This window comes from Schistosoma mansoni, chromosome 4, assembly GCF_000237925.1.
Source record: "Schistosoma mansoni strain Puerto Rico chromosome 4, complete genome".
Taxonomy (NCBI): Eukaryota; Metazoa; Platyhelminthes; class Trematoda; order Strigeidida; family Schistosomatidae; genus Schistosoma; species Schistosoma mansoni.
In genome coordinates, this window is record NC_031498.1 from 179,058 (window position 1) to 190,642 (window position 11,585).

Here is an 11,585-nt window from a genome sequence, read left to right on the forward strand (position 1 = left end):
CGTATTCGTGTTCCTCTTATCATTAGCTTTATTTTGACCTTTGAACTATTATTATACGATTCTTGAGTTATCATCAGTCTATTGATTACTTTCCCCCTATCCACAGCCACATTTGGTCAATTATTGTACAAATGTTATTTTCTATTTTATGGTACGATGTGGTTTGTTTGATTGGTATATAAACCCAGTATGTTTGTGAATAATGATTCATATTGCAGAGGCTGTTATTGGTGTTCTGGACTTAACTGGCTGGGCTAGGCAGATAGCAGGACCAAGTAGTACTCAAGATTGCTCGTACGGTTTCGTGTGTCACTGTTCCGATCGATAATTTGCTGCTCTCTGACTGGCGGTCTTATCAAGTCATACATCAACCAGGTATCCACTCGGCCACAAGATATAACAATCTATGACAATGAAACTGATAAACTGGGTATCATTCATACTGCTTCATCCTAATCATTTTTAAAATTCAAAAAATCGATCTGTATAATATCTACACATCATAATATATCACAACTTTACGATCAGTCAAACTAGTTGATGATGTCTAATCAGTAATGAAGATTAACTGATGTAATAAATAAAATGATGCACAGATCACGAAGAAATGAAGACGAGACTTTGGAATTTGTAGACTTACAAAACCATTCTTGCAAACTGTGTTTGATAATTTTCGTCATATACTAATATAATTTGGGGAAATAAAGAGTACTGAACAGCTATTTTAACTCATTTCGGCACCCTCTAATAGTGCAAACTCACGACTACATGAGATTGAATTGGGGAAAACGGAGTGTTGAGATATATAACAGAACTTCAGTCAATTCTCAATGTAACAGGAATATTATCCATCAATGTTGATGAGTAACTGTTTTATTTTTGGAATCGAATGACTATATGAGTTACAATGTTTTACCAGAACTTTGGGAAACCTATTTGTATGGTAATCATTAACTAGCATATGATTATTGTTTACTTAGGTTGCTTATAGAGACTTGTCTTTCAGCTGATACCAGTTTGTAATGAAAGTCAATAAATTGAACTAACTTCCGCTATTACTTAACAAGCCTAGCCTATTTGATAGAGTTGTTATTCTGTTCAAAGATGGCTTATTCGGTCGTTGACAATTAAGTTTTTCTATGGTAGACTTTATTGATCGTCAATGAAATCAGATTTAACGAATGTTTCCTGATTATTAAAAGTATTATTCGTGAGTAGTCGGACTAGTTTAAATCTAGTCTTCACTAGAAATGGAATGTCTTATTATTCAATAAAACGATTCATTTTTTCCAAATAATGGAACTCAGACAATTGTGACATAGTGAAAAGTCTATCAGGATATAACGTAATTTTAATTGACCCATATTTGACCATGCGATTTGGGTAATTTCATTCCAATCTAAAACAACGAACGGTTACTCAGCGGTTTGGTAAATTCAGCTATTGAAGAATTCTAAATAGTAAATGACTTTGAATAGCTCAAAGTTTATATTGATCACAACATTGATGATCCATCTTGTTAGACTGTAAAATTAGGAGACAGAGTACGAAATCTGTATGATAAAGTGTACTAATAAAATCAACTAAACAGTTTAGAAGAGGAAGAAAGCAATTATTTACTTAATAACAAGGTGAACGGATGAATGGTCACCAGTAACGTCAATATCGATCGATTTAAATAACTTAAAATGACAATTGTAGTGACAATATAAAATTTCCAATGTTCCTCCACCTTGTATCAGTCACTACAAACTGCTTTATTGCGTAATTTGCCTTTATATTTACCATATTAAAAACTAAGTAATTTTTAAAACAGTAAACTAGGTGGATTTAGAACTACATTTTTCAAATCATTGTGCAGAAAGTGGGAACTAGATAAAAATTTATAGTTTGGCATGATTTAAGGAGAAATTAGAAGATCCGTACTTCTATTGTGACAAAAATATAGAACATTAATAAGATCAGAAGGGATTTTGTGGATATCATAGTAATTTTTTTAATAGTTGAGATCATGAATCAATTGAAGCTAGACCACCGTGGAAAACCTGGAAGCACTGGACGGCCGTTTCGTCCTGTTGTAGGACTCCTCATCAGTGCGCATCTACGATCCCGCCTCGAGAGGTTCGAACACAGGACCTATCAGTTTTGCGCACGAGAGCTCAACCTCTAGACCATTGAGCCGCTCAATTTCTTGGATGGGTTGAAGTTAGACATTAACACCGTTCGATGCCGGCTCAATAGTCTAGAGGTTAAGCTCTCGCGTGCGAAACTGATAGGTCCTGGGTTTGAATCCCGCAAGGTGGGATAGTGGATTGGCACTGCTGAGGAGTCCTACAATAGGACGAACCGGCCGTCCAGTTTTTCCATGGGGGTCTAGCTTCAATTGATTCATGATCTTAACTATAAAAAAAAATTACATTAATAAGAAACAGGGAACTTTAAGCTTCAACTTTCCTCCAACTGTGAAAATCGACTTAAGAACCTATTGAATACATTGAACTTCATATTGGCAACGATAAACATTAAAATACAAACGTATTTTATTTTATCTTGGATTTATCAGTTACTTGTTTATAATCACGATACTTGTTACATTTGCTCAGTTCCTATCACGCTAGTGCCCTTTTAGTATCACATCTCACTACTTAAATTGATTTAGTAGTGTGAAAAAGAAAGCCAATAATGGTATATGCATATTTTATAAAAACAAACACAAAATTGATGCATGCAACAAAATAACTTTAGACGATAATAACGACAACACTTTCATGATTCATCTTTAAAAATATGGAATAAAAATAAGTAGTAGTAAGTAGTATTTTCATGCAATCTGTTCCTTTTTTCTTTTTCGAATATGGATAAAACCAAACAGAACAATTAGCAATCATCCATTGATAAAGAGAACTTGTTGTCATGTATATATTTTGTTTAAATATGTATCAGTCGATAGAGTTTATTTATCAAATAGTATATATAGTAAATTTTACATGATAAAAATGAAGAAATCACTAAATCAACTTCTGTACCCGGTCATTTAATTTCCTTTTCTCTTTTATATAGAAAGTTGGTTTATCTGTCTTTCTGAAATGCTTCATTATCATATTCTTTTGTTTGATTAGTTTCAGATTGTCCAATCTTTTTTGTTTTAATCATTAATTGTGTTGTTTCTTTATTCAGCTGTTCATTGTTCAATTGTTCATTACCATTATTCTGTGTTATGATTGTAGATGATTCTTTTGGTTTAGTAAATTGGTTAACTAATTGTTGATTTATATTATTTACCTCTTCCTCCTCCTCCTCATCATCATCATCATCATCATTGTGGGTATTTTTATTTTTTAAACCAATACAATTACAAATATAATGTACTTTGGCAATAATTTCATCTTTCATTAAATTTAAACACATTGATAATAAAGCTAATCCAAATAGTAAATATAAACCACCAACAAGAAGTTCAGTAGCAGTTTTAGGCTAAAATGAAATGTTGAATTGTTATTATGTCGTTTGTTCGTTTGTTTGTTTTTCAAATAAATAAATGGGAATTTATTAATAACAATGTGGTAATAGTCAATCTTTATGTATGTATATATGAAACTCCACAAAAATAAATAATAGTTTAAATTCATTTAGTATTGTTTGTTTGAATCTCCCATCGATGTGTTAGAACTGCAACTGGTCAATCTCTCATTGGCATATGTGCATACTGTGCGTATTGCCTCGATATAGCCTTCATTCACAAGCATGGTAAACAGAGATGGATAGTAGCTGAGTGAATAAAGCGAAAGGTATTGGGTTCGAGTGCCAGAGTGAACATCAACTCTGAGATGCAGGTACATCCAGCTGATGAGTCCCAAATACGACGAAACGCGCGTCAAACTGGATTCCACTGCTAGCCACTATCAATCTTTGCTTACCATAAATAATAGTTTGTTTTCGAATAAACTAGACAATATGATTTGATATGGAGTATTATGTTGATTTATGTCAATGATTGACTCTAACTGTGGAAGGGCCCCCAAAATGTCCTGGTACAGACGAGAGTGGGGAGAGTCCGCTCTTCCTCTCCAAATGCTCTCACATGACCACGTGTATATAACCTCTGTCAGAGAAGTCCTACTCACTGCCTTCTCGCACCACGGGTGTTGTTTATCAAATTGAGAGGACGAAAAGCGAATATCCGGCGCTTTGACAGGGTTGGTGGATGTGGAGGATTCACCTAGGGGAGTTGGAAAACCATGATTCCAAACCAATGGTGCACATGGGCTGGCTCCAGTATCCTGAAGGAACAAATGGCGTATGAACCTGTTGTTGGTCACCGGCTACCATGGGACTGCATCTCCTCACGATGCTCTACTGACTTGTGGGTTAGACCTTTGGGTCAAAGGCTCCGGGTGTGGTCCCTTAAGAAAAGCACCTGCTTCAGTTTGGGCACCTGGGCAGTATCACAGCCCTCACACAAATCAAATGAGATTTGTGAGGCGCATATGTATTCGGTGCCCCTTTGTACCAATATTTATGTGTATAAATAAAACAAAATAAATAAAACTGTGGAAGGGGTATCATTAAAAATCTAGTGAGATTAGACAGGTATTGTGCCCTAGTTGATCTTGACTCTAGTATACATGACAAAATTGTTGGGCTAACACACATTTAGCGAAGCATATAAATTGACCGATTTTATAGGTTGGATGGAATTTTCACAAATTGTTTCACCAGGCGACTTCAAAACAAATACATTTTATGTAGCCTCAATACAATTAACCTAAGCTACCAAGTCACTGGCAAACAAAGACGAGTTATCGCGACTGACCAAGTCCATGTGAATATATATTTGTTCATTTGGTTTTGGGGAGATTGATACATGGGGTGTTCTTAAGAAGTGTTCCTCGATGCTTAGGAAAGCACCTCTCAACATCGTTCAATCAAGGACATTACAGAATTATAAAATTGCTTGTTCTGTAACCTGTTATTGACTGTAACCATATACACATCCAATAATTGTTAGTCTGCTGATATATTCATTATCCTATTTTATTCATTAGTATAAAGATTTATGTACATTTGCTATTTCTTAAAAATCATGTTTATCAAGTTAGTTTTGCCAAGATTTTTTAAATTTGAGGACAGCTTTGATTACAAACTGGTTTCATTTGGGAAACTATTAAAGATAGGGAAATAGCAGTGGACAGCTGTTTCATTCTATCTGCAAACACCTACAAAACTACATGGAACCGAATAGAGAAACCATGATAGTTGTTGTACTAACTTTATCTGGTACGAATATATCAAGATTTCAGCAAATAATACAATCAACGTCAAGGTCTCAATAAGTTATCCACAGTAGTCAATCGACCTTTATCGCTAGTTGCTTTCTTGATAATCTTCTGAATACATATCAGACACGGCGCCTTTTAAAAAAAAATGAGGTTGTCATCAATATGACTAAAAGAATATTTTACAACGTAAAAATATTCACAGTTTCTTTATATAATGATTTAGCCATGGATTAACATTAAAATGCAACACAGGTTATACGACTGTGGTTCGTTTCTTTCTTTTTTTTTCAACAAAAATGTTAAGATATATACATGAATTTACCTCAGTAAATCTTCCATTCCCTGGAACTAAATCGCCAAATCCAATTGTTGATATTGTAATAAATGAGAAGTAAGCAGCATTAGCTGTTGACCAATCTTCCCATGTTGGAAATATCACAGAACCGATTAATGTATATATGGCTAGGACAATAACACTGACTGTCAATGGAACATGTAGTTTTGCCTCTTCAGCGTTCTCATCTTCATCGTCGCTTTCATAATCGTCATCATAATCGTCTTGGCTATTCGACTGAATCTTAGTTTTATATAAGAGAATAACACAATATATCAATTAGTGCTATGTACTAATGACAAATTGTTAACTGGTGTAAATCATTTGTAAAATGTCAGTTATGTAGTGTTGGATGTTTGAAACCAGTCATCAATTTCATGTCATTACTTCTCGCTAACCATCTTATGTTTTTTTCCGAAATTCAACAAAACTTGTTAATAAGTAGTGAAAAGTATATTTTTCTAGACGATTTCTTCAAACAATAAACATGAAGCATATACGTTCACAGGAATTCTCACGTCATTAGATCTAAGCCTACTTTTTTGACAGAATGAGAACAGAACCATCGTTGAGCAAACACTAAAATCACTAAAAATAATAAGATAGGAAACGTCAGGACAGGACCATCCTCACTATGATGTACACTAGATAATTTTACATACTAAATGATGTTGTGATGGTTTAAAAACTGTCAAAGCTTAGTTTGAGAGATGCTGGCCTTCACTATACATAAATTGGCTTCATTTCGGACACAAAAAAATCATATAACTATCGAGATAAGTAAAACTTCTAATCATATGCTAATAGTCAATATTAAAGGTTGATGCAGATGTAGGTTACTGTTAATCTTATGGAAGTGGTGAACATCTTGATAATGCAGAATACATACTATACTTGTGAATGGCGATCGTCAATAGATTGGAAATGGATTTGGTAACATGTTGAACAGCCCAAATTAAGACAATGTCTTTCGGATCCTCCAGATCAAGAAGTCTTTCCTCAGAAAGTAATGTTAAGATGTTTTATTTCCAAGCTGTCTGGATTCTACTGATCAAGTATGTAGTTCATTGACCAAGCTTAGTCACTTTATGTCATACAGGTGTACTTTATTTATTGTTTAGTATTTTAGAAACTTCCTATCAAGACTTTGATTGTTCTTCAGTAGTAGATCAACATAACTGATTCAGTCTTAAATGGATCCATTCATTATATGAATAGGGCATTGAGCAATAGAATTCAATCAATTTAAGGACCAGACAACATGAAATTTACCAGAAATTATACTTCCCGTTATTGCTATGTGCATTCTGATCGTATTGCCTTTGTATTGTGCAAATTAGTGGCTATCTGAACTCAGTAGCATAGTTAACATTTGTAGTGATACATTCTGAGTTTGAGTACTACTGTATGATCATCAATACAGGAAATGAGAAAATATCTAACGTATATCCTGAATACCTCTTTTAGCTACAATCCAATTTCAGTAAAACCCGACTTTTTTTCACCACTAAGTGGTCATTATGTGTACCAATGACTTGATCGTATAGGGGACTGGTTCTCGCAAAAATAACTCAATAGTGACATCTCTGACTGTGATACTGGGTGATTTACGTCCAAATATCAAAGAAAATACCATTTCCTCCAGTATTTCAGATCTGCCAACAATAATGTCTACAATCACTTAATATCCTCATATATAATTCAAGATTAAAACTTCGTTCTCAATTATTATGATTATTTTTTTAAAAACTCTTCATTTATTTGTGTGTGTCACAACTTTTATTTATTCTAAAATTTTCTTACTTTCATTGATGACTTCCTAGTGCTTTGGACAAACATTTCTGGAATTATTGTTTGATAAAAATCTCAAGAGAAATAAACTTTTCATCAGTCATTAGTATATATGAGATGAAGGGGTTTTGTGGAGATTTAGTATTTTCATAGCTGAAAGTATGAGGACGGAACGGCCGTCCAGTGCTTCCAGGTTTTCCCTGGTGGTTTAGCTTTAATTAACTCACGCTTTCAACTATGAAAATACTAAATCTCCACAAAACCCCTTCTGATAATTGATATAATCATATGCTCACTAGTGACTGACTTCGAGGAGTACATCCAGGATTTCTAGTGAGAAGCAGTGACCAGTGGAGTTCAAACCACGTCTGTTGTGAGATATCAACTCACTGAAGACAATTGGTGAACGGTTGCTCAAACTTCGTGGATCAGTTGAAGTTAGACATTAACACCGTTGGATGCCGACCGGCTAAGTGGTCTGTCTGTTAAGAGCTCTGGCTCGAGACTGGTAGGTCCTGGGTTCGAATCTCGCGAGTGCGGGATCATGGATGCGCACTGCTGGGGAGTCCCACAATAGGAGGAAACGGCCGTCCAGTGCTTCCAAGTTTTCCACGGTGGTCTAGCTTCAATTGACTCACGCTTTCAACTATGGAAATATATGAGATGAATTATTTTAAACTTTTTATTTCATTCGTTCACCTAAAAGATAAGAGAAATTAACAATTCATTGAAAAGGCACAACTGCAAACATAAAAACCAGAGGAAAAAAGAACTAAAAGACCTTTAATAAACCAAAGAAAGGACAATCACAATGTTCCAGAATTATGTGGATTAATATAGGCAGTAAGAATAATTAAAAATCAATACTGCTACTACTACCACTACTGCAGTGAGCGAAACTACCGGTGAGGACAGCTAAATGATTCAGAACACACGGTTACCGAATCTATTAGTAAGATAAGGGAACCATACAGTAAATATTTTATTTGCAAAATGTCAATCGATTGTCTCACACTTGATTATTTCTTAGTTTCCATACCGACCACTCTCTATTTTCGTGCTCTTCTGTTCGATCTCCATAACTTTCGGCAACCAGACATTTCACTTTCAATACGTGACACATACTACTTATATCTGTGGACATCAGTAGCACACACCACACTATTACTTCCCATTTATCAATATCATTACTATTTTTCTGCGTTAATATTACTTGATTCGAATTTGTGCGAGAGGATAAACAATTGTATTTAAAAACCTTAATAATATTTTTCCATAGGTTGAAAGTATTATCCTACTAGTTCCATTAGATAAATGTTGAATATATCGAAATCCAGTAATGATTTTTAGTGAAGTAAAAGTATTGGTTTATAGATAATTTCTATATTTCTGGTTAAAGAAGACCCAAATGACAATTATTGGTTAGTCAGCGATTGTGAATCGGTTTAATTCCATTTGGTTCGTGAAATCAACATTGGCAACTATATCGAAACAGTAACAAGTAATATATCCTTTCACTGACTTTGAATCGTTTGTAGGTTCTGAGAGTCGTTGACGATGCAAACTACTTGTGTAGTTTAAGAAATATACAAGGTTTCGAACCTGTGACCTAATTTCCGAAAGTCGAATAGCTCTAGCAAACATCACAGCTATAGTCTGAAATAATCATGATTAAAAAACTATCTTTATACTTCGTAAAATATACTACCTAAATAAACTGTCAGTTAGAAAACGTTTCTATTAAAAAATCAAGGTTGGCTTACGTCGCAGAATGACATCAGTAAGGGAACCACTGAAAATTTGGAATTGGTGGACAAATGTTTTGTCCTAGTATGTGACTTTGAGTAATGCACAGCTACGACTCTCACAGGTATTGAACCCGGGACATATAGGTCCCATGGCTTATGCATCAAATCTAGACTTGCAAGTTAGTATCCAATAGTCCATATTTCCAGAATTATCAGTGTGAAAATCATCTGGTCCTATCGGTAAGTAACTGAAAATATGCTTAGGCCAAATATGTAAAATGGAGACTAGTGATCTTTCACTTGTGAGCCTCATGACGCATCCATAATTTAAAACTTTTTGCACCCCATCAAATTGTAGTTTAGTGGCTATCAGGACTCAGTGGCCGAGTGGATAACGCGAAGGAGTTTGAAGCGAAAGTTACTGGGTTCGAGTCCCAGAGTGAACATCAACTTTCATTTAATTCTCTATCTCTTTTTCATATTGAACGATAATTTACGCCTGCTTCACTGATAAATGTTCAAATGAAAAGAGATTTCTAATAAAACTATCTAGTGTCTCCTTTAGGAAAAGTAATTGTATTTAAGAACTAAATGAAATATTTTAAAATGGTCAACAATTCACTTCCATAACATCCAGATAATAAGACTTTCTTTTGGTATAAAACAAATAAAATCTTAAAGGAAAATTGTAACATTTAATATAACACATGAAGAATTAAGAAAACAACAACAACAAACTTTGATAATTTTCATAGTTGAAATCATGAGTCAATTGAAGCTAGACCACCATGGAAAACTTGGAAGCACTGGAAGACCGTTTCGTCCTATTATTGGACTCCTCAGCAGTGCGCATCCACGATCCCGCCTCGAGAGCGAGATTCGAATCCAGGACCTAACAGTCTCCCGCCAGAACACTTAACCGATAGACCACTGAGCCGGCCGGCATCCAACGGTGTTCATGTGAAAAAACTCTAATAAACAAAAGAAATAATTTTCAAACACCATGCACAAATTGACTTTTAATAAGCTAACTGGTTATTTTTTCATTTTCTGATGTTCATTCATTCATATTAAATTGTTTCAGTTATTATGGTTGTCATAGTAACATGAACTCACTTTGCGTTATTTTAATCATATTCTTATAGAAAATATATTGTTAAGAAAAAGAAAAAATAATGGTTGTTTCAATGTTTCTATACATTTAAACAATCAAGTTTAGTTATTTTTCTTCTTCTGTTTTACTAATACAATAACTGATAGAATAATGGAACCATCAATAGGTTTTTGTTTAAAAATGTTACTTACTAGTGCACTAATACAGGTACGCACGGATAAGAGAGAGAGAGAGAGTGGACAATAACCTACAAATGTTCAATCCGATTGGTTAATTTAGCATCCTTTCTTTTTTTTCGAGATGATAGTAAACTGATGGAATAAAGTCAAAACCTTTTTATTAATGAACAATAGATCCAAGATCATGAATTATTGTTTATTATGACCTTTCAATATTTATACTTAACTATGATCAGAATTAAATAATAATTAAAATATATTCCATATAGACTTATTAAGTATTGTTTGTTTGGATCTTCTCATTGATGTTTTTAGGACTGCAACTGGTCAGTCTTTAATTGGTATATGTGCATATTGTGCGTATTGCCTCGATATTGCCTTAATTCACAAGCATTATAAGCAAAAAGGCTTGACTTGTGACTCAGTTAGGTGATTAACTCAATGTATGTCCTGTCCATTTGCAGCGCTTTTTCCTGATTTCTTCCTCCGCTGGATGGAATCTGGTTAGTTCTCTCCCACAATAGGTTGTTGCTGATAGTGTCTGGTTAACGGATCCGAAGTATTTTGCATAGACAACAAACAGACTATATGGCAATCTAAATAAATCTATATTCAATTACATCCAATTGACAAAAAAAGTAGAATATTAAAATGTAATTCAATGTATTGTAGTCCATAATATTTTGACAGTTTATTCACACTACATACTTCACATGTACGTGTTATTTCAATATTATATAACCAATTATATACTTTATTGACTAAAGTAAGAATACGGGGGTTTTCTGTGGAGATTTTTAGTAATTTTTATATGTAGTTGAAATCGTGAGTCAATTGAAGCTAGACCACCATCGAAAACCTGGAAGCACTGGACGGCCGTTTCATCCTATTGTGGGACTCCTCAGCAATGCGCATCCACAATCACAACTCGCGAGATTCCAACGCAGAACCTATCAGTCTCGCGCGCGAGCGCTTAACCACTAGACCACTGAGCCGGCCGGCATCCAACGGTGTTAATATCGAACTTCAACCGACCCACAGAATGTTATGAATTCATCATATTTCGCGGTTTTCTTACCAGTTGCTTACAACCTTAACATAATATTATTCGTCGTTCAAACAAAACGTCGGTTGAAACTC

The 11,585-nt window shown here is 34.4% G+C and overlaps 1 protein-coding gene across 1 annotated transcript in view; it reads right to left on the reverse strand.

Annotated features, from left to right (window-relative positions):
• Positions 1-3,069: 3,069 nt before the first annotated feature.
• Smp_141570 (twik family of potassium channels-related) overlaps positions 3,070-11,585 on the reverse strand; it is a gene marked incomplete at both ends in the record, with an annotated part of 19,392 nt that continues 10,876 nt past the window's right edge. Inside the window, 2 exons of the mRNA XM_018796460.1 lie at positions 3,070-3,474; positions 5,602-5,850. Coding sequence (XP_018651600.1) covers positions 3,070-3,474; positions 5,602-5,850 — 654 coding nt within the window. The remainder of the gene's footprint in view (positions 3,475-5,601; positions 5,851-11,585) is intronic.